Genomic DNA, 25922 nt, shown 5'->3' on the forward strand with positions numbered 1-25922 from the left:
CTTCATGGTTCACTTCATTTGTATTTACGAATGTTATGTTAAAGAGCAAGCCAGCCCCAAATCATTTTTTTACTGATAAATGAGTGTCTAATCGCGCAGTAGACAAGTGTAGTCAATAATTTGGCACTTTAGTACATCTTAGTTAAAATTTTAATATTCTGCCTCAAACTGTCAGTGTTGTGCCATCTTCAGGTACAAATTCTGCCCTACACTTGAATTTAAATCTGCCATCGCTATTGGCTAAGTGGTACATTATGATGTCACAATGTTGTTGTGAGCCTGTGTGTGTATTTGTTAGTGGCTCTGCTCTTTCAGTCAACAGCATTTGTTGCATTTTATAAACAGGAAGTGGGAGTGGAAGGCTCTGGTAGGGGGTCACTTGCTCTTCAACCGCTCCTCTTAAATTTAGTTTTTGGATTTATATTTAAACATGTGCTTTTTCTTCTTTTTCTTCTTCTATATCTTTCCTTCTTCTTTTTCTTTTACTACTTTTTCTTCTTCTATTTTTAGTAGGTCAGCATGTACTGTAACTTGGACTTTATCATTATTATACATTTTTGAAACATAATTTCCTTCATAGTTTTACAGAAAATCTCACATAAAGATCTTAAACGACTAACTTAGAAATCTGGTGTTTTGATTCCCTGAGGTGCCTCTTTCTTAGGTGCTTATCAAAACATAATTAATTCATTCACATTTCCATTTGTAATAACAAAAAATCACAGTTTTGGCACACGTGATAATTTCCCTCCAGAATGTCATCTATTATTTGTTTTCATGCTCTTAGTACAAAAAGTGTAGGGCAGCTGTCTTTTTGTACTGCGCCCAAATTTGCAATTCATGAGACCGAGTTCCATTGCCTCAAGAATAAAAGTTCTCTCTGAAGCCTGTTGAAATTCTTTGAACAGACTCCCTTTCAACTAGACACCTGCACAACAAATTCTGCTGAACAAATAATCAACCATTCTTTCTAAAAAGAAAAAAAGCTTTATTTTTCTGCTTATTTGCACCATGACACTTTAATGTGGTTATTACAATACCACTGAATCATACTTGCGTGCAACAGGACTAAAAATTCTAAAGTCATCAACAAAGTAAAAAAAATCCACAAATTACAAAAAAATACCACAACTCTAAATATAAATACAAAGACTTCCTGATCAAACATGGAATCAAACATTTATAAATAAATTCCACAAACTGGAATGTCCTTTTCCTTGAAGTGAAGTGATACAAGAAACACTGTCAAAGTGAGATACCCGGAGACCACAAGTGAAACCCGTCCGTTCCAACGAAACACGTGGTGAGGAAAAACCCAGCCTGCTGCACCCTCGACTCTGTTTAGCTGCAGGAAACTGAAACTCTGACATCCCTCGGGGATTTCAGTTTGCAAAGATGAGCAAGAAGAAGCAGCGGCTGAGCTGTTGCTGATAAAGACTGATAAAGTCTCCTAAGAAACAAAACAAGGAGCTGCAATTAAACACAGGAACGGCGATTCCTACAAACGTAAACGGTGGTTAAACTCTTATTTACGTGACAGCAGTGGGAGGCAAAACCACAAGTTCTCAAGCGAAACCCAAACAGATGCTACATGAGGGTGGGAGGTAGAGCGGTGTTTGTGAGATTCCTTTCCTGAAGGTTACAGTAGACGACGGGGACTCTCCCGGATTTTAAATGTAAACATGAACAAAGTTCAACTCTTCAGTGAGCTGAGCTTCATTTTAAGGTTCCATAAATATTTTATAGAGCATTTAGAAAACCAACTCTGTGCCCCTGAGTCATTCAGTTGCACAACTCAAGTAGGTGTCATCTATGACATCATGCCTGTGGGTGTAGAAACTATTAGTAACATCTTATAGGAGCATACACCCAAATACAAAACAGTGATGTTTCCTGCTGGATTATAAATAAATAAAGTTCTGTGATGCTCCATCCTGCGTGCCCTCCTCATCTTGTGGGTCCCTGCAATGCCTCGGGCCTCCAGGGCAGCTTCTCCAGGCTTTCCTGCAGCAGCTGAGCACATCCCAATAAATCCATGCTGTGTAAAGATGAGAAGACCTCATTCAGACTCGCAGAAGAGCGCTGGCTCCACAGCCTCAGCATCTGGTATTGCTTCTCTATTGAACCCAGACTGGCATCCAGCTCCACTCGCTCCATCTGCTGATCCGGCACCGAAAGTAGGCGCAGGAACTCCTTCCATCGACGCAGGGGAACCTCCTTGATGATGGCGTAGAGCACGACGGCGGGCCAGCGTTCTGACTGCTCTTTCTGCCAGACAGCTGGGAGAATAAGTTGCACAACAGCTAGTTTAGTTAAAAGTAAACAACCTTTCACAAATACAGAACGTTTAAGTGGTGTAGGAAACATGTAAGCTGGGAAATAACATCACAGCTAGTATTTAGCAGATTACCCACAATGAACTGGGTAACAGAGGCCTACAGTCGCTATCTGATTTCCTTTTTCCCGTTAGGGCTTGAAGCGCTGAATGCTTATCTCCACCTCTGCACGTTCGACTGATTATAGAGATTAAAGCTGTGTTGAACAAGCTGTAAAGGTGAGACCTCTGGTGTTGCCTCACACAGACAATTAAACAGTAGGAAAGTTTATTACACTTAAGAAAAACATTTTACAACCGATAATGATTCTCGCTCTAGTTTCTTCAAAGTTTTTAATACTCAGAAACTGTCCGAGTATTAACGGCCTCAGGACTGTGTAAAAACCCTGACTTCATCTGCATTTCCTTATATGTAACTTCAGTGGATCCAAACTCATTTTTAATTTTACTTCGTTTCTACTTTTAAAAAGGAGCTCTAGGAGTGATTTAGTTTTTGCCCTAATTAGATGATTTTGTGAAAGCAGTTGGTTAGTTATTGAAATGAATGGATTTTTCAAGCTATTTAGGATTTTCAGTTGCCTCTAATGCACATTGCACACCATGCCATGATGAGGAATTATAGTCTAATACCTCAGGGAAAACCAGCTTTTTCATGCAGGACACACATTATGTCTGTCAGATCTGTGGCATGTTTCCATGCACGATTCTGTGCTTGTTCACCAGTACGGCGTCACGTTCTGCTTCCCGGTCTTGGTTGCCTCTCGTCTCCCCTTGTTGTGTTTCTTGGTTGCACCTGCCTCTTGTTAACCTGATCACCTGCTCCTGTGTGTTTAAGCTCTGTCAGTCCTGTGTCTTTTGTCGGCTCGGCTGTTAACTTTGTCTTACGGCTTCACAAGTCAACGTGCTTTGGTTCCTGTTTCTACACCCCAAGTCCCTACAATAAACAGATTAAGGTATTTGCTGCCTCTCAGCTTTACTCGCCTGCATATGGGTCCCAAGGCAACTCTGAACATTTCATATGGTCAGGATTCTGGGGAAGTGCTGTTTGCGTTTTGTCAAATATCACTTTTATTCCTGTTATGTTTTATATTTGTTGTATTTTTTTATGACCTTCTTGTCAAAGTCTCTCTTGAAATGGTTTTTACCTATTTCAATAAACTATAATAAAACCATTTTATCGTATTTTTCTAAAACAAAGGAGGCTTGTGTGAGGGCAGATGCAAACGTTACTTAACAGCTTCTTTTTGTGTCGTTCCCCGACTCATCTAACAGTTTTTGGTGGTTGTTCATATTGCAGAAGTTGAGAGAGTGTCAGGAGATGATCTCTAATCAAAAATAGAACAGTACATGTCCCTGTTCTTTGACATTTGTGTAAGTTCACTGGCACCATGTGTCACAACTCCGATTCGTGTCTAACTAGCTTGTTTCTAAAGTCTCCTGAAATGTTTTATGCATTACGAAACATTGAACAAAAAAGCCACGATGACGTGATGACTCTTACCCATACGAGCTCCGTCTGGCACCTGCCCACAGATGTGAGCGGGTGGCTGCTGAATGATCATCGGAGTTTCCTCAGAAATCATAGGAACCTTGAAAAAGACAAAGAAGAAAAATGAAGTAAAGTATTTTCTGTCCGTTTCACTGGAAAAACTCTTATCAGTGTTGCACGTTCTCTCTAATTGGCCATTGTCTGATTCCTTGTGGTGAAATAGTTTGTTTATATGTTTTTCTCTTAAGATCTTCCTTTCCCTCCTACAGTTCCACCACAGGCCAAAATGTCATCTCCACATAACACAGAGTACATGAAGCTGCACACACACCAGTGTGGCCGGGCTGCTGCCGTGATGACTGTGCTGCCCTGTGAGGAGGAAAGAAGATAGAATCAGTGAGTTTCCTGCTAGTGTCAAAACACATTCAGTCAGGAAACACCGTTAGACATCAGAAATACAATTACCTGAAAACTGTTAGACCTGCTCTTTAGACAATAATAAATATGCATTTCATATGGTTGTACTGCAGCATCAGCATCAGAACATGGTCTTTTGATTTAGCAGATAAATGCAACATAGAGGGAAATGCACGTGGAATAATTTGACGTATGCTCACCGTTTAACATCGCCGCCTGAGCTGGTGTTTCCACAACTTTGTTTGGGCTGCAGCAGAGAAAGCTGTTCTGGTTTCTGTTAAGGGTTCTGCAGAAGAGCAGCAGGAACCAAGAGAGCACCAGAAATATTACAAGGGCCACAATAAAGAAGAGCCAGGTCTCTGGGTTGTATGCTGAAAAACAAAAGAAACAGTGATGTGACTTCAAAAAAAAAATCACAATCGCCAACATGCAGCTCGTCGGACCACGTTCCAAACCCAACACAAAAGGGACATGCTGAACTTCCTGAGGTGTAGCTACTAGGAAGTTGGTTTGGCTACAAAAACACATAAATCCCATTAATGGAACTCACGTGTTTTTGGGGCTGGATCTACTGCAGGGTTTGCTGAGAAGACTGTAGACTTGGGTCTTGGCTCTGGAGTTGAAGTCGAAGCAGCAACGTCTCAAAGTCAGTAACATGGTAAAAACTTGGTTTCCAGACTCCAGTTTGACTCTCTTCTGATTTCTGTACATTAACTTTGTGGACGTACTCCACAAGGCTTCATTTCAAACTAAACAAATGGAAAAACAACCAAATCGTAGCTGTACACTTTTTCTCAAACGGTGAAAATCCAACTGAATTAATGAAGGTCACCCATTCATCATTTACTCCAAATGAAAGATGAAGTCTCACCTTTTATGTTTTGATGACATAAAAATGGACATGACACAATTTAAGGTACTGGTGGTAAAATCTGTTTGCTGTAAGCAAAAACCCCAAATGGTTTCAGTTGCTGCAGCTCAGGTCTGAAAAGGAAATCTCGGAGCAATTAAGGCCATTTAGCTCCAAATAACCGCGCCACACCCCCAGACCTGCCCGTCCAGGTTTCTGTTTTACTTGTATTTTGGATGTTTGGGGACATTCGTTCTTGTATTTGGCATTTTGATAAGCTGCACACAGTCTGACTAATGGTTTCCGCTCAGATGCAAAGATTTATGAATCTGTTTAAGCGGCCTCAGCTGGACGCAGCAGAGAATTGAGCATAAATATGTATTTAACAAGGGGTTCACTTACTTTCTGAAGTCACTGAAGGTGTATTTGTAGTTGAAGTTGGGGTTTTAGTTGTATTCTTTTTTAGTGGAGTTGGGACTCTTCCGCAGTCCTTCTTGCATTGTGAGCTGTTCACACACTCCTGTCTGATAGGATAGACCAACAATTAAAAAGTGTTGACATTTACCAGATGGGACTCTAGAATGAACGGGTTAAAAGCTGGGCTGACTCCTCCTTTAGCAAGACACTCATTCATTCATAAGGGCAGCTCATAACTAGTCTAGTCTTCGTGTCATGCAGACTTGGACTTAATGGTCAGTAATCCAACTGGTCTTATCTGTTTTCCTGTTGAAACTCAGGTCGGGCTTCTTTGAACCCAGAAAACTTAGATGACTTTAAAAAAGCAAGAAGGGAAAATTACATCAAAGGTTTCTTCACACAAACACCCGATTTAATATTTGGTTTTTAAATCTACATGACTAATTTTTATATATAAAACATATCCAAACTAAATAGTTATAATGGTTGATATTGGTTTTAGAATTAGGTTTTGATGAAAGCAAATGAAAATATTTTGAGAGAGAGAGAGAGAGAGAGAGAGAGAGAGAGAGAGAGAGAGAGAGAGAGAGAGAGAGAGAGAGAGAGAGAGAGAGAATCCTTGTTATTTTACTACCTCCTTAGCACAAAGTCAGTTTTTAGTCTTTAATCTAAATTCCCTCAATAATATTCAGCACTTTCACGTACATCCATCCATTCTCTTCTGCTTTTCTGGAGTTGGGTCACTGGGCAGCAGCCTAAGCAGAGAGGCCCAGACTTCCCTCTCCCCAGCCACTTGGACCAGCTCTTCCGGGGGAATCCCAAGGCGTTCCCTGGCCAGGTGAGAGACGTAGTCCCTCCACCGTGTCCTGGGTCTACCTTAAGGTCTCCTCCCAGTTGGACGTGCCCGGAAAACCTCACCAGGGAGGCATCCTAATCAGATGCCCGAGCCACCTCAACTGGCTCCTCTCGATGTGGAGGAGCAGTGGATCTACTCTGAGCCCCTCCCGGATGACTGAGCTTCTCACCGTATCTCTAAGGGAGAGCCCAGCCACTCTGCAGAGAAACCTCATTTTGGCCGCTTGTATTCGTGATCTCGTTCTTTCTGTCACTACCCAAAGCTCATGACCATAGGTGAGGGTAGATCAACCGGTAAATCGAGAGCGTCGCCTTCTGGCTCAGCTCTCTCTTCACCAAAACAGACCTGTACAACGCCTGCATCACCACTGATGCAGCACTAATCCACCCACCCCTCCAGCTTTCCCTCACTCGTGAACAAGATCCCGAGATACGTAAACTCTTCCACTTGTGTCAGAACCTCATCCCTGACCCATAGAAGGCATTCGACCCTTTTCCAACTTAAGACCATGGAGCTGAATCTCATCCCAGCTGATTCACACTCGGCTGTGAGCCACTCGAGGGAAAGCCAGAGATCACGTTCGGATGAAGCCAACAGGACCACATCATCTGCAAAAAGCAGAGAGCTGATCCTCAGGCCACCAAAATGAATGCCCACCACACCTTGGCTGTGCCTAGAGATCCTGTCCATAAAGGTTATGAACAGAGTCCGTGACAAAGGGCAGCCTTGGCGGAGTCCAACTCTCACTGGGAACAAGCTCGACTTACTGCCGGCAATGCGGATCAAGCTCTGACACGGTCATACAGGGACCTAACAGCCCCTATCAGAGGGCCTGGAACCGCATGCTCCCAGAGCACCCCGCTCAGGGGTACAAACACATGTAGACTGGTTGGACAAATTCCCACACACCCTCCAGGATCCCCCTAAGGGTACCGAGCTGGTCCAGTGTGCCACGGCCAGGACGGAAACCACATTACCCTTGTGCACTTTTACAGTATGGACCAGGAGAATTTACCTATAAAATACAATTTAACAAATCTGAAATGCTGTCCAATTCAGTAACGGCTAAAACATTCAAATGAGCTAAATATCAACTGATTCTAATCAATGAACCTGAGTGGGTGAGTGCGTGCGTGTAAATATATTTCTCACCTTTGGCAGTCCAGGCATCTCTTAAGACTAGTACCTGTAGATAAAAAAAATATGATCAGGACGAGCAGTTCTCTTCAGTGATCAGATCAGTCCTGATCTTGTTCAGGAAGAGTTTACTCACTGTAGCACGGGACACAACTCCTGTGTACAGAAGTTTGATCAGAGTCGCTGTAGTAATAACCATCTCTACATTTAAATTCTCTGTTACTGTCAGGTGAGCACTCCTTTACTACCACCTCGTTTCCTGAGAATAAAAAACACTCTTTCAGGTTTTTAGTTGTAACATCAGCAAGGCGAAAGCTACAAGCAGAGCAGATTAAAACAGATTTACAGTACTATTTAGCGTCATCAGCTTGTTGTTGTTGCTTCTGTTTAACTAAGGATTTTAACCATCTCTTTCAAAATCTTTCTTAGTGCCTCAACTTGACCACGATACTTACCGACGTTACGTTTGCACAGCTGACATTTGCTCGCAGTGTTATTTATTGCTGTGTACGTGCCAGGCTTACATTTTTCACATCGGTACTGTGCATCGCCACATACACCAACTTTATAATATCCTTAATAAAAGACAAGAAAAGAATTTAGATTTAAAGACATGATTAAGAAAGCATTTTGCTGTTACCACCTACCGGCTGGGCAAATTTTGGTACATGGCTGGTCTATCGTCTCACTTTGACCCAGTCCAGTGAAGACGAGGACAAAAATCAGAGAAGCAGCCTGAAATATTAATAAAAAATGGAGGAAGAAATGTATACAACCTTCCACACATCGAGAGAGAGAGTGTGTGTGTGTAAAATCGACACTTTAGTGCACTTTTCCACATAGAAGCTTTATAATTGATCCTTTCTAGGTAACTGGGCATTAAAGGTGCAGCATGGTGTACGTGAAGCTTCGAATCAGGATTTTTAGTGATTTCATTGCACAGAAAAAGACAAAGTCACAGGTCAAGGAGACGTCTAATCGTCCGTCAGTGCCAACATATTTAAGAAATAAAAGCTGCATCAAAAAAGCAAAAGACTAGCTATGCTGATGAAAAGGAGAAACTCGATTGGCCAATGTTTAGATTATCAGTCTGATCTGATGTCCTACTGATGTAAGAAAGTCCTGGTGATCAGTGAAGGACAACTAATGATCAGCTGCTGGACCTGCTAACAGATCAATCTGTCTGGTCTTTTTCAAGAATGCCATGACTTTCCTCCGGACAATTCTCCATCACATCCAAATAAAAACACTGTTTTTCTAATCCTTGTAGGTGGCTTAGTCACAACCCGGGCTGGTGAGGCCATGCGGACTCCTCACGCTGTAAAAATTACGATCGTTGTTTGTGAGGATTTGGTTTCTCCTCCAGAAAGAGAAGCTGTTTGTGAAACTCCTTTGATGACAGCAAGCGAAAGCCCAAAGGCTTATAACGGTACAACAGAGCTGTGATGTTTATGCATGTATTGGTTTGTTTCACTCGTACTCAAATCTAGTGTGTGATTTGGTAGCTCTAAAAATTGTGATGACAGTTTTCCCCAAAGAAAAGCAAAACTCCATCAAATTAGTGAAACAACTGTATTTAATGATCTGATCTGAGTAAAACTTTGTAATAAATATTAGTAGACAACATGAAACCAATAAAGTGAGTCAGTTATTCAATGTACAGAACATCGTTTTTAATAACATTTAAAAAATAAAGATGTGTCCCTCTTTGATTGGGTGTTCTGTGGAATAAATTAAACCTGAACACGACTGGACAAGATCTTACTTTCTCGCTTGGTCTCATTCAGCTGAAAGCATCCAAATATTCTCTCAGTATATATTTTTTTCATTTCCTGATAAAAGATGCAGATTCTCTAAATCAGACTGCGTTACTTACCCACATCAAGGCCATGTCCGGAGCGCAGGTCGGATGAATGAAGAACTAATGTGGGATAAATTACAGCTACGCATTAGAAATAAAACCTAAAGAAGAAGCATGGCAGGTTGTCCAGTTGTCCCTTCTGGGTCCGTCTGCTGGAGATGTAGATGTCTCCACCATAGATGTCCTGACTCTGACTCAAACACTGTGAGAAAACAACTGTTGTCTTTTTGTGTACGGGTAAGTCGGGGCTGTCAGTTCTTTAGAGAAAGGTTTGACAAACAGGAAGAGCAATGAGCTCACTTAACACCCCCCTTTCTCCTCACACACACACACACGCACGCACGCACACACACACACACACCGTAGCAGTTAACTGTCAGCTCTCCAGTTCCTGTGCTCAGACTGCTTTTTTATAATTCCACAGAATCGTGTGTGTGGTTCAGACAGGTCAACAGCAAGACCGATGTATGAAGACTTAATGGAAATGTGGACAAAGTCAGCAGCGTTATGGGATTATACTGTTTTAAATGAATATGCCTTCAAATAATATTTTTTCCAACGTTGTGAGGGAATCTGCAGGTTGAGATTTTGGGGATAACTGTGGTTAGTTTCTCTTCTTCGTTCTGAGTCTACATCTTAAGGAATGTGGCCAGTTTTATTTGACACATTTTAGGGACTTTTTATTTTATTTTGTGTTAACAGTAGGAGTATTTCTAACGTGAGAAGGAATCTCTGACATGGCTGTGCAGGGTTGGTCACAACAACACGATGAAGCGGTGATAGGTCATGTAGGTGTGGGGGCATTTGGTGAAGAGAATGACCTAAATCCAAGAGATCATAAAAAATGTAATAAATAAATAAATAATAACAATGTCTGATTTTTAGAGAATTTATTTGCAATTTATGGTGGAAAATAAGCATTTGGTCTCCTACAAACAACCAATATTTCTGGCTCTCACAGACCTGTAACTTCTTCTGTAAGAAGTTCCTCTGTCCTCCACTCATTTCCTGTTGGAACTCGTTATAAAAAACACACTCCAAACTCCACTATGGCCAAGACCAAAGAGCTGTCAAAGACACCAGAAACAAGACTGTAGACCTGCACCAGGCTGGGGAGACGGAATCTGCAATAGGCAAGCAGCTTAGAAAGTGGAAGACATACAAGCTCCCTCTATCAGGGGTCAAAATGATCCCAAGAACGGTGAGCAAAAATCCCAGAACTACACAAGGGAATGACCTGCAGAGAGCTGGGACCAAAGTTACAACAGGACTCAAGTCCTGCAGTGCCAGACGTGTCCCCCTGCTTAAGCCACTATGGTGCAGGCCCGTCTGACGTTTGCTAGAGAACATTTGGATGACCAGAAGAGGATTGGGAGAATGTTATATGATCAGACAAAACTAAAATAGAACTATTTGGTAAAAACTCTTCTTGTCATGTTAGAAAGAGAAAGAATGCTGTGTTGCATCTAAAGAACACCATACCTACTGTAAAGCATGGGGGTGGAAACATCATGATTTGGGACTGTTTGTCTGCAAAGGGACCAGGATGACTGACTTGTGTAAAGGAAAGACTGAATGGAGTCATCATCAGATTTTGAGGGAAAACCTCCTTCCGTCAGCAAAGGGCATTGAAGATGGAACATGGCTGGGTCTTTCAGCATGATGATGATCCCAAACACACTGCATGGGTAACACAGAAGTGGCTTTCTAAGAAGCTTTTCAAGCTCTCCAGGCTCCATCTCAACCCCACAGAACATCTCGGAGGGAGTTGAAAGTCTGTGTTGCCTCGCGACAGCCCCACAACACCTCTGCTCTAGAGGAGATCTACATGGAGGAATGGGCCAAAATACCTGCAACAGTGTGTGAAAACCTTGTGAAGACTTACAGAAAACGTTGACCTCTGTCAGTGCCAACAAAGGTTACACAACAAAGCATTGGGGTGGACTTTCATCATGGACCAAATACTAATGTTCCACCACGATTTGCAAATAAATTCTTTAAAAATCAAACAATGTGATTTTCTGGGGTTTATTTTTTTTTGTCTCATTGAGGTATGCCTATGATGAAAACTACAGACCTCTCATCTTTTTAAGCGGGAGAACTTGTACAACTGGTGGCTGACTAAATATTTTTTGCTCCACTGTTAACCACACAAACACACAGGAATGAACACACTCTACAAGATAGATGCACACACAGAGGTACATGCTACTCTAAATATGACCAATACCATTGAACAGTTCCTATTCCATTTATTCTTGTAGACTTTTGTATACTGTCTGTTCTCTCTCCGTTCTCTAGTGTTGTCCCTCCCGCTCTTTCCGTTTGTGTTGGTCTCTTTAATCCCTGCCTATCCACTCTGGTGCGTGAGCAAATGCGGTTTAACTTGCCACAAACATAATAAAGACTACAATAGTAATATCACACATCCTTCTTGCTGTAGAGTAAAACTACCCAGATCCACCTTTCTGTCTGCTTCAACTTCCAGGCCATGGACTGGTTAATAAAAAACCACGGAGACACGAGAGTGGGGAAGTGCTGACATGTGATTGGATCTAGGAACTCCTCAGATGTAGGTTGATTGGTGGAGCTAGGAAGCTCAAAACTCTTGACGTGAATCTGATGAAACGATGAAAGCAGAAGGAAGTGACTTCCCCTCATAGCTGAGCGTGATGACGTGGACATTATGAGTTCTGGTTAGAGGAATGCTGCCAAGTAGAGTTTTGGTTGTGCTCAAATAAAGGGGTGACAAGAGGCAGAGGCTGTGACAGATATTTAGCATTTACAATGAAGGAAATTATTATTTTTTGTTTTTTGTTGATGGTCTGTGAAAAAGGATTTAACCTACAGTAAAAGGAACTCAAAAGGCTACAGATATAAGAAAAGAATAAAAATTTAATGGAAAAAAATCCCTTTATTGTGAATTATTTATGACAGGAGCAAAAAAAAAAAAGGAGAGTGAAAAATAAGAATAAAGAGTAAGCAACAAGTAAATATAAAACAGAAATACTTCAAATATTAAAAATGCTCAAAAATTAAAAATTCAAAAATTCCAAATACATACAATTACAATTTTTATTTTGGGGGGAGGGGGGTGTTCTGTTAAAAGGTTATAAACAATGTCTGCTGTAAATGGTTCAATGAATAACCTGAGTTCTGTGAAAAACACACAAAAAACAACAAAATCATCAAACGTTTCGTGTTAAAGTGATTTTGTAAACTTTCCCACATTGTCAATTTTTTATTTAGAGTAATTCACAGCTGGAAGTGTGTGTAAAACTACCCAAGAGCATTTAGATTTTACAAAAGTGAAATACATATTTTTTGTAGTTTTTTTTACTTGCTCAACATTAAAATATTAAAACAAACATAGATTCTACAAAATCTTGTACTTCTTATCTATCGGGTTGGATTTCTGTGTTTTTGATCTTAAAATACACCTTAGGATGTTTTCAGCAATAACAAAATTGGATGTTTTATTGAACCTGCAAACCTCATGCAGATGTTTAGGTCTTTTATTGTTTGTTCTCTGTTTTGCATCATTATTCATGGATTGCATCTTCTTTTGCTGAAACCTGTTCTCCTATAATAAGTATTTTATTACCAAAATATTACTGTATTTTATAATCTGCGTCTGTGATATTTTTCATATTTCTTAAATGTTGCAGTTTTTTAGCTTTTTATTTGCCGCCTACCCTGAACAGGTTTGCTGAGGTCTAACTAACTAAAGAGTCTAATTGATTACTAAAGGCTGCAGTCAGCATTTTAATTGCAGTCAAATATATATTTTGTCCTAATGATGCTGTGCTTTGGGGTGTTTGGTTTTGTTGCAGCGCGGATTCTGCAGGCTAAATTGAAAAAGACACGCCTTTAAATAACCTTATATCACGCACCAGAAATGCACTCGTAGGATTTAAACCCAAAGTAAGGTGAGCAGGTTTCCCCTTCGTGTTTCTGTGGCTTACTGTACCCAGCCTGCAGCGGCACCCAGAAGTGAACAAAGCGACCCGGAAGCGGTGGTCCGACTGGAGGCAGACAGAACATCAAGCTTTTTTTTATATAGCTCTACTCGCATATCTGCTAGCAGGACACAAGGTATTTGTGCATGTGTGTTTTGTCTTTTCGCCGCTGTGCGTTTCTCCGAGCAGCCATCGCGTCCCAGATGTGTGCAGATTTCTGCACAATTTCTCTCTTTTTGATTCGCCCCAAAAGTTACAGAATGTGGAGGGAAACGGCAGCAGCCCTAAAAGTGGGATTTTGTTAACGGATTTCGGGAGGTGAGCCTTTGTGTGCTGCTAATGTTTAGCTTCTAGTGCATCGATGTGTTGTTTGAATCGCCGAAATGAGTCCAGCTTGTCCGTGCTGGCTTTTTTTTCCTCTTCGCGGGGCATGGTTGTTGTAGGAAGTGTCGGTTTTTTTTTAAGAGGTGGGGAGGCCGGGCTATTCAAACCTGCAATTTGCCGTAAACAATCATTCATGCCTTTGACACAATAAACACGGGTCTTTGTGTCTCCCGGACGCCTTTTCATCCGCAACACCCTCCTCGCGACACAGACGCTAACGCGCCTAAAAAAATTGGGGTCTGCAGAATATGGCGTCCCGCCTTATAAAAATAAGGCTGCCATTTTTGTTTTTCTTTTGTCTGGAAATGTTTTAGGAAAGCTGTCTGAGAATGTCTGAGAGGCACCGGGAGGGTCGAACCGCACCGATCCTCCCACCGGCCCGAGCCCACAGCAGCTCCCAGACAATACGACGTGTCCGAAAAGTCAAAGAAGTCAAAGTTTTGGGCTTTTTTCCCCTCTTCTCCTCTCTTTGCGTTTGTCTGAAAATTTAAAGCGACGGCTACTTAAATTTCTTCTACCTGAGAATTTAGACAAAAGGAGCAGAGGAGGGCTCCTAGCTAAACGGCTAAAGCTTTATTACACAGGAAAAGAGATAAAATGGGTGTATTAAATAGAAATGTTACCTCTCCTTCCGTGGGCCTAATTTATAACTGGTTTATAGATTCAGTATTTATGCAAATCCTTCAAATCTCAATTTTTTTTTTTTTCATTTTAAAGTAAAATTATTCCAGAACTACTTATTGGTTAGTTTCACGTCTATTCTGCCTCCTCCTCTTCATATGATGGAGTTGGGTCAGTTGCCATGGTGTTGGGGCTTCTTTAAAGAGCAAACATCCTGAGGAAGGGGTCCTGTTGAAATAAGGGGTGTCCTAACTTTTTGCCTATAAAAATTGAAAGCTGAAAGTACTCACAGGTCATAATAAAACACAATTTTGTTATTTAAAATACTAAAAATATTTTAAACATGTACTAAGTAATGTGTTGTATATTAATGAAAATGAGGAAGTGTTGTAATTTGCTGTAGGAAGGAAATCTGTGAGCCTGTCCGTTGTTTCTGTTTTTAGCCTTGAAAAATGTTGTCTTTTTCCCTGCAACCAAAAACAAAATGTCTCACTCTTTCTTTGAAAATGTTTACTGTATCCAAACACGTTTTAGGAATAATTGTGCACATGCCTGTTTATTAGTAATAGCATGCAAGTTTAATAAGACAAATTCTTATTATGCTAGAATTATTATTATTATTATTATTATTATTATTATTATTATTATTTTCTACTATTTTGTAATGGTGATGGTTGAATTGTACAGGCAGCTTGGGCAACCTTAAGCTAAACGATAGGAGAAAGGTCTATTAACAAAGTAATTGACCCTGTATCAACACCGATATGTAAACACCGATGGACTTTAATGAAAACTATGGAACAGGATCTTTCTGCTACCTCACCAATACGTTATTGTAATAAGATAAAAGAAGTCTTGTTCAAAATTGTACACATATATTACCCGTCAAAAGTGAACGTCTGTATTTTTTTTCCAAATGTATCTGACATCTGTACTTTTTGTGGTTGTAAGGGAGAAACGATTGAGCATATTTCTGTTGATTGTTTTCATGCAACATTATTTTGGTTCCATCTCCAAAAATATATTTCCAAAAAGCTACAAAAAGATATTTTTTAAGCAAATTTGAAATACTCCTTATTGTTAATAACCCTCATCTATCATCCAATGAAAAATATATAATTAATTTGATCATTATTTTAGCTAAATATTATTTATTTAAAATGATTTTTCAGAAATATTCCCTCCTTTTATGACTTCAAAATTACAGACATGAAATATTGGAACAGCATTGAAAATCTGAAAAAGAAAAACAACAAATTAACCAAGACTATCAATTTATTTCATCATTTTAATCTAGACGCAGCAGATCCCTAAGTGTTATGTTTGTATGTATTTTTTTCTTTCTCTCATGTTATCTTTCTGTCCGTATTACTTTTGTAAATTTACTGTCAACTCTTAAATGTATGTTTTTGCAAATGTAAACAACTGTAAAATGTGATCTATGAATAAAAACAAAAGAAAGGTCTTATTAACTGAATATTTGGAAAACAGTGGGATAATAAAACATGTCTCAGGTCCTGTTTATGTCTGATAGTAAGCTCCTATCATTTCTGACATAACAGACGCTTTTCATCTGCTATATTTTTCAGGAGAGATGCACAAATTTTGAGTTTTGAGGGCCGATATTAATGTACAGTAGGTTAATTCTGATTTATATGAAGGAACTATAATTAAAGTGTAATAACAGATTCATTTCAGATTAATCAATTTAGCCAATTTGGGTGCATCTCTGACTTTTAGGTCTGACACTTTTTGTCCTCCGCTTCTTAACATGTTTTTTTAAACAGACGTTTCATAATATGTTCTCACGGTTGTAGAAAACGAGTGACAAGGCAGCCAAGGTTACAAAGCAACCGGAAACCTGGAGAACCGTTGAGGCTGTTGTTCTGATCCTGCACACTTGGGTCATGAGGCTGGATGTCCCTCCTACTCCCGTGCACATGACTTGCATTTTAATTTTTCACTTATATATTGGTGCACTATTTCACAAGTGACATTTTGTAATGAACTCTTGACTGTAATTTCCTCTCGCTATAGAGAGCTCTAATAATCCATGGTAGGGTTCAGTAAAGGTAGCGTACGCTAGTTGGACACTACATTGACCATATTGCATTGTGACGTCCATCACTCGGCGATTTTCACTTATTTTTCTAGACATCTGTAATGTAAAGGGGCTCATTTGCTTATCAGAGATAAGACCTTATGCAAACAAGTGATTTTCCTACACCTTCTCAGCCATAGTTATATAAATGAATCCTGTCAGTCACCTCACAGTCAGTCACGTATTATGCTTGATATAATTTAATTATGCAACAGCATAATTATGACTAGCAACATATTTTGCCATCTAGTGTTCAAATCAATGTGAAAACACTCCAGGACTGCATTGCTATCACGCATGCACCAAACATTTTCGCATAAGGATTCAAAGGTTTGACTCATTTATGATCACTGAAAAAAAAGTGTGAACAAGAACAGATCTAATGCGTCTAGTTTGTTAGACAAAATGTGTAGAAGCGTTTTCTTTAAAGAGCAAGTCACCCCCAAATCAACTTGTTTTTTTTTTGATAAACTATATAATTATGTGTCTAATCGTGTTGCAGACACGTATAGTCAATAGTTTAGCACTTTAGTGCATTTTAGTTAAAATTAAAAATTTCTGCCTAAAACTGTCAGTGTTGTGCCGTTGTCAGGTAAAAACTCTTCACTGTATTTAAATTTAAATCTGCCATCGCTATTGGCTAAGAGGTACCCTAGAACGTTAGCTGGTACCATATGATGTCACAATGTCGTTGTGAGCCTGTGTGTGCATTGGTTAGTGGCTCCGCCCTCTCGGTCTGCTAGGCAACAGCATTTGTTGCGTTTTTCAAACAGGAAGTGGGAGTGGAGTAATACCCTGGTAGGGGGTGACTTGCTCTTTAAGTAGTAAACACTATGTGTTGACTGAAGTGTGAGGAAATACATTTAAAAACATTAGCAAAGCAGTAGCATCAGCACATATGTGCTGATATCTGCTCATAGGAAGTGAAAACAAAAAATGTAATGTTTATTGGTTTAAAGTTTGTCTAAAAACTCAAAATGACAAATCTCAGCACATATGTTCATTTACAACAGAAACCAGTGTAAAGTTTGGACCTGAACGAAAAAGCTTTGAAACAAAAACACGAAACTAAGTAGCTGGATGTGGTTAAGGTGTCGACTTTTACCAATTCCTCATTCAAGTGTAGCCGTGATCTTTACAGATTTGTTTCACCCTGGCTGTACAAAACGACAGCTCAAGCCTTGTAATGTTGACTAAAATATGACTGTTGCTGATTTCAGGATGGCAGAGCCTCGATTTAACAACCCGTATTTCTGGCCACCTCCTCCATCCATGCCCAGCCAGGTAAGTCTGTTCACGGCGTTGGGTAATTGTTGCGTCTCCAGTTTGATTTGCTGTCTGTGTCCATGTGTGGATGTCCTTTGCATCATTCAGTAAGCACAGTCGTCTTAGGAATGAAAATAAATCAAGCTTCTTGTCACCTTCTTGTCTGTTGTGCGTTTTGTCTTTGGGGGGCTAAAAGACCTTCACACGCACTTGGCTGTTTTCTGATGAGCATGACCCTTTAACCCTTTCAGCTGGATAACGTGGTCCTCATTAACAAGATCAAGGAGCAGCTGATGGCTGAGAAGATTCGACCGTTGCACTTGCCGCCTACCTCCACTCCTTCTCAGCAGTCTCTATTGGTGCCCACCTCGTCCCCTGATGGCAGCGGCCAGCATGGCATACCGCTGCCAAAGCCTCAGCCGCAGCAGGTGCCGGGACACCACTCCACACAGCCGCAGGGCTCTGGACAGCCGGACATCGCTCTACACGCTCGTCCCGCTTCCAGCTCTAGACCAGGTACAAACGCCCCCTCACCGGTTCTGGATTCACATCAGTGTGATGTAATAAATCTAAAGGCGTCAGCTCGGCCTGAGCCAGGTGGGGACGGTCTGTCGCCGTGCAGCCAGCCTACAGTAGGTCCATAGGTGGGTACATATGGTGGGCTCAGCACGAAACAAACCTCAGGGAAGCAGCACCGAAAAATGTGTTTGGCCCCGCGCGAACAGCGCACACCGGTGTGAACGCAGTGACCCTTCGAGGGCCAGGCCGAGCTGACCACAGTGTAAACGTGGCTTAAAATGATCGGCTCTAAACACTGGGGTTGGATTTCATTCTAATTATTTTGAATCTGGGCTCATGTTTGACTTTCATGTTTTAAAACCTTTTTTTTTTACTTGTCTTCATAACTTCCAGATGGAAATCTCGACGACAAGTCGGCAGTAAAGGCCAAAGGATTATGGGAAGACTGGCACATGAGACAAATGGCAGAGCAGCCTGGTCGGGTCAACCATCGCTCAGGTACTCCACAGGGAAAATACGTAAATAGTGAAAACAAAACACATTTTAGAGTCTTGAGTAATTACGTTTGATGTGCAAGAAGTCCTGGTTCCTCCCTCCGCAGCTCTGGCCCCTTCATCCCGACCCGACAGCCACAACACCTCAGAGGCCCTGACCCCTACGACTCCGACCTCTAGCAGCCAGAACCGCCTCGGCGGTGCCCCCTCTGTGAACATCATCTCCGGGCTGGCGAGCGGTCCCGGCATGGACCACATGAAGGCCGGCGGCCTGGCGGGGCTCTTGGGTCCCCCACCAAAGGCACCTCGGGGGAGGAAGAAGATAAAAGCCGAAAACACTTCTGGGCCTCTTCTAGTGGTGCCCTACCCCATCCTAGCCGACCAAGACTGTGTCACTGTGGCACCCAAAGAGGGCAAAACCTACAGGTTAGACACACAAAGCCACTGCTGTCGCTTCATGGCCCGTGGGATGTTTAGTGTTGGGTTTGTATGTTAGAAATGCCGTTAAACGTGTAATAACTCTGTATATTCAGTATTCTGTTTATGTGATCATGGACTGGGCTTTACTTGGATTAGTTGCTTTTTCCACGACTCACCAGTGACTATTAAACATGCTGACGTGCCATTACTGGTGACATCATCACCCGGTCACAAGTAGGTGATAAAACCGGTTCAGGGTCAATATGAAGTTGGCGTGAGACAGAGCTGCCGGACACATGATGAAAACTCTAGTTGTGGAAACCGGGCGGATGTGTTGTTGCTGTGTTGCATCATAGTGGTCTGACTTCCACATTTCAGCCTACATCATACCTATTTACAGGCTTTATTCTAGGCTGCTCACAAAAATAGAGACGTATATTTTTCCACTCTAGCATTGTTTGTCACCTTCTGAAATGCTTACTGGTCTCCAGAGGAACCAGTGGGGTAAACGACAACCTGACAAAGTTGATCATTTAAAACTTTAACGTTCTGCAGCTGTTGTCTCCTGCCTCTTCTAGATGCAAAGTCTGCCCGCTCACCTTCCTAACCAAGTCAGAGATGCAGATCCATTCCAAGTCCCACACAGAGGCCAAACCACACAAATGTCCCCACTGCTCCAAGACGTTCGCCAACGCCTCCTACCTGTCCCAGCACCTGCGCATCCACCTAGGCATTAAACCCTACCACTGCTCCTACTGCGAGAACTCTTTCCGTCAGCTGTCCCACCTGCAGCAGCACACCAGGTTGGTCATGCATGGGCGGTAAAATGTGCACGCATGAATGCATCGTCCCTTCTACCTTAGTGGTTTTAGATGCTGAATGAATCTTGCTGCACTCTGGTGTTGTTTTGCGTTGCAGTCTTTAATAAGTAAGAATCTAACATCAAGATCTTTAAAAATCTCAAAAGGTAGGGTCAGTGATGTTCTGGATCTTCATAGTGCTCCAGATGGTTTTCACATACCGATGGCAACCAATGAATTAAAGTTTCTGTCAAAATTGAATTATTTTAATCACCTCTAAAACATACAGTTCTGGAAAACCTGATCCAATCTTTGTGAACGTCCTGTTGTTAATGATGGATTCTGATCCATCCATCAAACTGCTCCTCTGACCGTCACTCCCCCCTCTGAAGAAGAAGAAAGTATCATTTCTATAGCGCCTCTCAAGATAAAAATCACGAGGCGCTTCACAAAAACAAAACATGTAAAAATATAAAAAAGAATTTAGAAAATGGTTAAAAATATATTTCAAATGAGCACAAAATAGACAATTGTGATTAAAAAATGTTAAGAAAGAGAGAGAGATTGAATAGGAAAGAGGGAAATCAGTGGATCCTGAGGAAGGTGGAATAGGTGGGGAGAGCAGAATAGAGAGAGAGTGGTGAAGAAGGTCATGCAAAAGCCACTTTGAACAAGTGAGTCTTCAGCTGCTTTTTAAAGGAGACCACTGAGTCCACTGATCTCAGGCTCAGGGGGAGAGAGTTCCAGAGTCTGGGGGCCACAGCAGCAAATGATCTGTCACCTTTGGTCTTTAGCCTGGTGCTGCACAACCAGTAGGCTTTGATCACTGGACCTCAGGGACCAGCTGGGGGTGTAGGGACTAAGAAGATCACCAATAAAAGATGGTGCTTGTCCATGTAAGGCCCTGTAGACCAGAACCAGGATCTTGAAATGAACCCTGATGTTGACTGGCAGCCAGTGAAGCTGGAGGAGAAGCAGGTTGATGTGGGTGTGTTTGGATGTGTGTGGTGTGTGTTCTGTGCACACACCCCTTTTTGTGCACGAATCTCTGCTTTCAGCAGCTCAACAGGAATTGAAGCAAGAGCTAAGCTAGCTAAGGAGTTGTTTTATTTGTTCTGTTTGGAAACTTTTAGGTGATGGGGTTATTGTCTGGGAACGCAGCTCGTCCTTTGTCGGCTGGCAGAGCAACGTATGTGTGTGTGTGTGCGTGTGTGTGTCGTTGGCCAGCAGAACCAAGTCTGAGGAGGTTGGGGTCGAGTCCTAGAAGTTTTGACTTGTTGTTTGTGGGGTTGTGCTGCTGTGATTTTGAATTTAGGAATAATCTGCAATTATAAAAAGCAGCGCTCTATATTATCTAACCTACTAAGTTGTTATACTGTTATGTTTGTGTGTTACATAGGAATTATGGCTGGAAAGGTGCCAACTACAGATTGAAAAGTTAATAAAACACTATGTTATGTATCCGTTGGGTCTGGCGTTCTACCATTTTCTACGACCATCAGATTCTTTGACGATGGGGAGGAGCCTAAAAAATGTGGGTTGGGCCTTTTTTCTTTTTCCAAAACGTAGCTTGCTTGAGCAAATTTTTCCAAGAACGTCAACAAATTAGTTCAGAAATTCCACACTGGGTCTTGAATTACATTTACTAAGATCTTCAATTGGACAATCATCCATTTATTTTTCTCTTCTGCTAACATTTTGTATTTATTTAACAAATGTGTTCATTTCCATCTGAGGAATTTCAAGTGACAAAACTACAAAGCCCATGATGCAACAAGGCATTCAGCCGTGAAGATTCCTGGGTTTCTCTGCCCCTGAGACTAGTTTGTTTGTTTAGGCAAATAAAATAAAAACTTTCTTCATTATCCACTAACGTCTTTGTTGTCCATAATTTGTCTCGTAAACACTGGAATCATTTTAACCTTCAGAGGTTTTAAATGTAACTTCCCGAAACTTGCAGAAGCCTTGATAAAAAAGATTTAACTGCTGTTATCTTTCATAATTACTAGTTTTTGTTATCTATCGCTGCAGAATCCACACAGGCGATAGGCCTTATAAATGTGCTCATCCTGGATGTGAAAAAGCATTTACTCAGCTGTCTAATCTCCAGGTAAGTGAGACCTCTTTGCTAAAAGCTAGCGTGCATTTGTAACCTTTACCTGACCTTTTTTCTTAACATTGTGTGTGTGTGTGTGTGTGTGTGTGTGTGTGTGTGTGTGTGTGTGTGTGTGTGTGTGTGTGTGTGTGTGTGTGTGTGTGTGTGTGTGTGTGTGTGTGTGTCCCACAGTCCCACCAGAGACAGCACAATAAAGATAAACCATATAAATGTCCCAACTGCTACCGTGCCTACTCAGACTCTGCATCGCTGCAGATCCACTTGTCAGCACATGCCATCAAAAACGCTAAGGCCTACTGCTGTAGCATGTGTGGCCGGGCATACACCTCAGTGAGTACAAAAAAAAAAAAAAAACCACAAGCTGTTTGTTATCTCACATTTTCCGAGAGCATGCTCAGAGAAGGCTGTTTACGACACGTCGCTGATAAGATGGTGACATTTGACGATTCTCTTGTCTTCCTTTGAGAAGAAGCCACACTTTTGTGAAACTGACAGTTCAGCAGGTTGTTACCAAGTATAAGTACATTTTATGAGTGAGAGGTGTGCAGCGAAGGCTGGTGGCAGTACTCACCTGACTAGATCACCATGGTAACAAAAGCACAAACACAAAACCTGCTTCAAAATGTTGCAGGTTTTAAAAACGTCGCCACCTTTAAAACGGAGTTTGTCACTGATGAACCTGAAAGATAAATCAGGCCAAAACAGCTCGTATGTGTCACGAGGCAGGCGTAAGAAAGACGTCAGGCAAGCCGACAACGATCTCAATCGGTTTGTTTAAATACTGATCAAATTTAACAGTTTTTATTCACTTTGCAGCATTAAAGGGACTTTAACCTGGGAAACTCGTCCCTTTTAACCAGAACTCAGAGCTGAGCCGACTGTACTGGTTGTTTCTATGGGAACCATCATTTGATGAAGCAAAACTGATTAATCACTCTATGTTTTTTAGATTTTACCCCATTTTTTGTTCTAAACTCCTTATATAACTGTAAGCAAACTAAAAAAATTCTTGTTGGGAATAATCCACCATAAATTTCTTGTCATTGATGGTGGGATGAATCTGACATGTTATTGGTCATTTCAGACAGTTTAGTGTTTTTATGAGGAAAACATGAACAAATATCACTAAAAACTACCAGTAGCAGAATGCGCTGGGACAGGCAAACCCTTAAATTAGAATTTTCATAGAAAATGTTTCAGTTTTGAGGGCCTGTGGTGAAAATGTTGGAACAAGACGAAGACAGGAAGAATAAATATTTCCATATTTTAACCTTATTTGAAATTTAAAAATCTGTAAATCGAATTAATTTATCTTGAAAAATGTTTTTTTTATTTCTGATTTAATTATGGGAAAACTAGCCTAATGTAAAAAAAAAAAAACAAAAAAAAAAGTTTAGTCCTTAAAGCAATAATTCAGCATTTGACCCCCGCATGTGATTTTTTTTACAAATCCGTGCACTGATTGCAGTTTTTGGCTGATGTACGATTACAGGGCTTTATCATCATTTCCAGTGTGGATGGGGAAAACAAATCATATCTAAACTTTCTTTTGGTTTTATTCTCCAAAATGAACAAAATATGCTGAAAGGAGCCAATTTAGCATTTAAACTTGGGTAAAAGTCTAGTGAAGTAAGTTGGCGAGTATTACTGTGATTTACTTTATGTTCTCGTGTCACCCTTTAGGAGACCTACCTTATGAAGCACATGTCCAAACACACGGTGGTGGAGCACCTAGTGAGTCACCAGTCGCCCCAGAGGACCGAGTCGCCCAACATCCCCATCCGCATCTCCCTCATCTGAGCTCGCTGAACGGTAAGACCTGAGGAGTCGGCGTTCAGCTGGAGCTCACGAGGCCCCGCCTCCACCTACGGCCATCTCCCATCAGACTCACATTAGCATTAGGACAGCCGACACAAGCATCCAGTATTAGATTCCATAAATAGACGGCCTCCGTCTGGCTCGACTCAGGCCGTCTGTTAAAAGCGAGCACAGCGGTATTTTTGTGAATGTAAACAATACAGCTTGATGTTATCTGGCGGGCTGGAAGAATGCCTGGCGTCAGATTCAATAAGCACTTTCGTACGCATCATTTAACCGTTGGATGCGCCGGCCATTTATAAAAGTTTTAGATGCTTTTTTTTTATGGTTTTTTTTTTTTCCTTTTTAGCTTTTTGTGTTTTTTCCATTAAATGGGTTTCCAAAATGTGCCAGATGATATTAGCCCCTTTTAAAGAGTTGAGAGAGTGGGGACTTTGTTGTTTTTTATCTTTCCATGTTTGCTGGGTGTATTTCAAACATCCAAAGAAAATCTTAAAAGCACTTTTCAGCCTTGGTGGTTTTGGCTCAAATGATTTCAATCTTGTTGGATGGAAAATGACTTGTGGCAGCTAAGAGTACAAACAACAATTTTCTGTCTTTCTTTTGTTTTTCTTTACATTTCTGCACAAGTACGCGGCCGTCTGAATTTAATCTTGGGCAATCATTTGATGACATTTGAAACATTTTATATATTGTTTTAAGAAAGAGGCTGAATCATTGGCTCGTGGAGGATGTAATATTTGACCTTTATATTCAGTAATAATTAAAGAAAAAACGGTTTTGACCCCACTTTTTCTCTCATCCAAGTGGTTAGTGCCATATATGAACTTTAAGCTTTTTTGTTTGATAAATTATATCCTAAGAGTTATAATTCTGTAATCCAGATTAAATTTCTTAAAAAAAAAATTTTTTTTTAAATATATAAGCTCAAATTACATCTGGAGTAAAACCAGACTTTGTGAATGGGTCATTTAAAATCCAACCACTGGACCAAAATGTGAAGTTCTTGTACAGCTACTCCAACCCAGTCACATTTTTATTATTTTAATCTATAATAAGCTTTACCCATTCGGATTAAACTGCAGTATAATCAGTAGGATTATGAGTGTACACAGAGGTAAATCCTCATCTTTATTTTATTTTTTTTTCCTCTTTAGTATTATTTTTTACTGTATACAGTATTGTTTGATGTATTTTTACTGTAACTGTAACCTCTGAATGGTACTTCTAGGGATTCCCTGTATTCTTCAGGGTACTTCGGGAGGAAAAAAGGTGCTTTGGCTCTGCGGTTGGGTTTTAACTATGTAAAATACATATACAGTATATAGTATGGTTTCAAAAGAATAAAAAACTTATAACTCAAGCCACTGGCCTGAAAGACGAACATTTACTCCAACAACAACAGACCCTGCCTCTTCCACTCAACTCTTCTTTTTGAGAAAATGGAAAAATGTACATGTTGCTGTACTGTAAGACATGTTACTCATTTATAGAACCTATTTTTAAGTTTCCATCGACATGTTCTGTTTGGATTTTATTTTTTTGGAAAAGTTTATATATAAATTTACTGTAATAATTTTAGTCCACCTGTTTGTCTTTAATATTCGCGTTTTCTATCAGTTATCTCCGTGTACGCCTTAACTGTTTTCTCATCCCAGCTCCACAACTCTGTATTGTGTTCTACAGTATTCAGTCATGTAAACACTTTTAATTTTGTTTATTCCGCATGGAGGTCTTGAGCTGTAATCTGTATTAACTGTTTAACCCATGTTCTCTATGAAAAGATATTCTGTAGGTTTATTACACCTTTTTCCTGTCTTGCATTGATGTTTCATATACGGTTTCTAGACGACTAAATATGCACAGCCAAGACCGAGGAGTTAAACTAAGGTTATCAATGTTTAAAAAAGAAAAAAGGAGAAAAAAAGCTTTGTATCTTTACCTTGTTTAATAAACAGACTGTTATAAATGACTCCGTTTCTTGAGTTGAGACGTCAGGGAAAAGGGAAAAAAAAGCAAGCGTGTTTTTGTCCATTTCCTTTTATTTATGAAAATAGTTTTA

General features: G+C 40.6%; 2 protein-coding genes across 3 annotated transcripts; one reads left to right on the forward strand and one right to left on the reverse strand.

Annotated features, from left to right (window-relative positions):
* Positions 1-279: 279 nt before the first annotated feature.
* On the reverse strand, positions 280-9645 carry si:ch211-112c15.8 (tumor necrosis factor receptor superfamily member 1A). The gene is made up of 11 exons (XM_015967588.3): positions 9378-9645; positions 8149-8236; positions 7957-8076; positions 7638-7760; positions 7517-7550; positions 5494-5615; positions 4792-4854; positions 4442-4612; positions 4156-4193; positions 3837-3924; positions 280-2279 (listed from the first exon to the last, which is right to left on the reverse strand). Exons 1-11 carry the CDS (start codon positions 9390-9392, stop codon positions 1948-1950), a joined length of 1194 nt encoding a protein of 397 aa, XP_015823074.3. The 5' UTR covers positions 9393-9645; the 3' UTR covers positions 280-1947.
* Positions 9646-13066: 3421 nt separating this feature from the next.
* Positions 13067-25832, forward strand: znf362b (zinc finger protein 362b). 2 transcript variants are annotated; one of them, XM_015967586.3, is made up of 9 exons: positions 13067-13457; positions 17648-17711; positions 17945-18209; positions 18606-18710; positions 18814-19132; positions 19705-19929; positions 21958-22036; positions 22214-22372; positions 23726-25832. In XM_015967586.3, the coding sequence occupies exons 2-9, from the start codon at positions 17649-17651 to the stop codon at positions 23840-23842; spliced, it is 1332 nt and encodes a 443-aa protein (XP_015823072.1). In that variant the 5' UTR covers positions 13067-13457; position 17648; the 3' UTR covers positions 23843-25832. The 2 variants fall into 2 exon arrangements, with proteins under 2 accessions (XP_015823072.1, XP_015823073.1); XM_015967587.3 differs by having other exon boundaries at positions 13306-13639.
* The last annotated feature ends 90 nt before the right edge of the window (positions 25833-25922 follow it).

The sequence above is a fragment of the Nothobranchius furzeri genome, chromosome 15 (assembly GCF_043380555.1).
Source record: "Nothobranchius furzeri strain GRZ-AD chromosome 15, NfurGRZ-RIMD1, whole genome shotgun sequence".
Lineage (NCBI taxonomy): Eukaryota > Metazoa > Chordata > Actinopteri > Cyprinodontiformes > Nothobranchiidae > Nothobranchius > Nothobranchius furzeri.

Bases quoted from the DNA above. Each gene is read 5' to 3' on its own strand.
- si:ch211-112c15.8 (XM_015967588.3), bottom strand. The intron at 7,551-7,637 runs GTGAGTAAACTC...TTTTATCTACAG, and splicing joins GAGTTGTGTCCCGTGCTACA to GTACTAGTCTTAAGAGATGC. The intron at 4,194-4,441 runs GTGAGCATACGT...TCCTCCTCACAG, and splicing joins TCAGGCGGCGATGTTAAACG to GGCAGCACAGTCATCACGGC.
- znf362b (XM_015967586.3), top strand. From the start codon at position 17,649: ATGGCAGAGCCTCGATTTAACAACCCGTATTTCTGGCCACCTCCTCCA. The intron at 18,711-18,813 runs GTACTCCACAGG...CTCCCTCCGCAG, and splicing joins TCGGGTCAACCATCGCTCAG to CTCTGGCCCCTTCATCCCGA. The intron at 19,133-19,704 runs GTTAGACACACA...TGCCTCTTCTAG, and splicing joins AAAGAGGGCAAAACCTACAG to ATGCAAAGTCTGCCCGCTCA.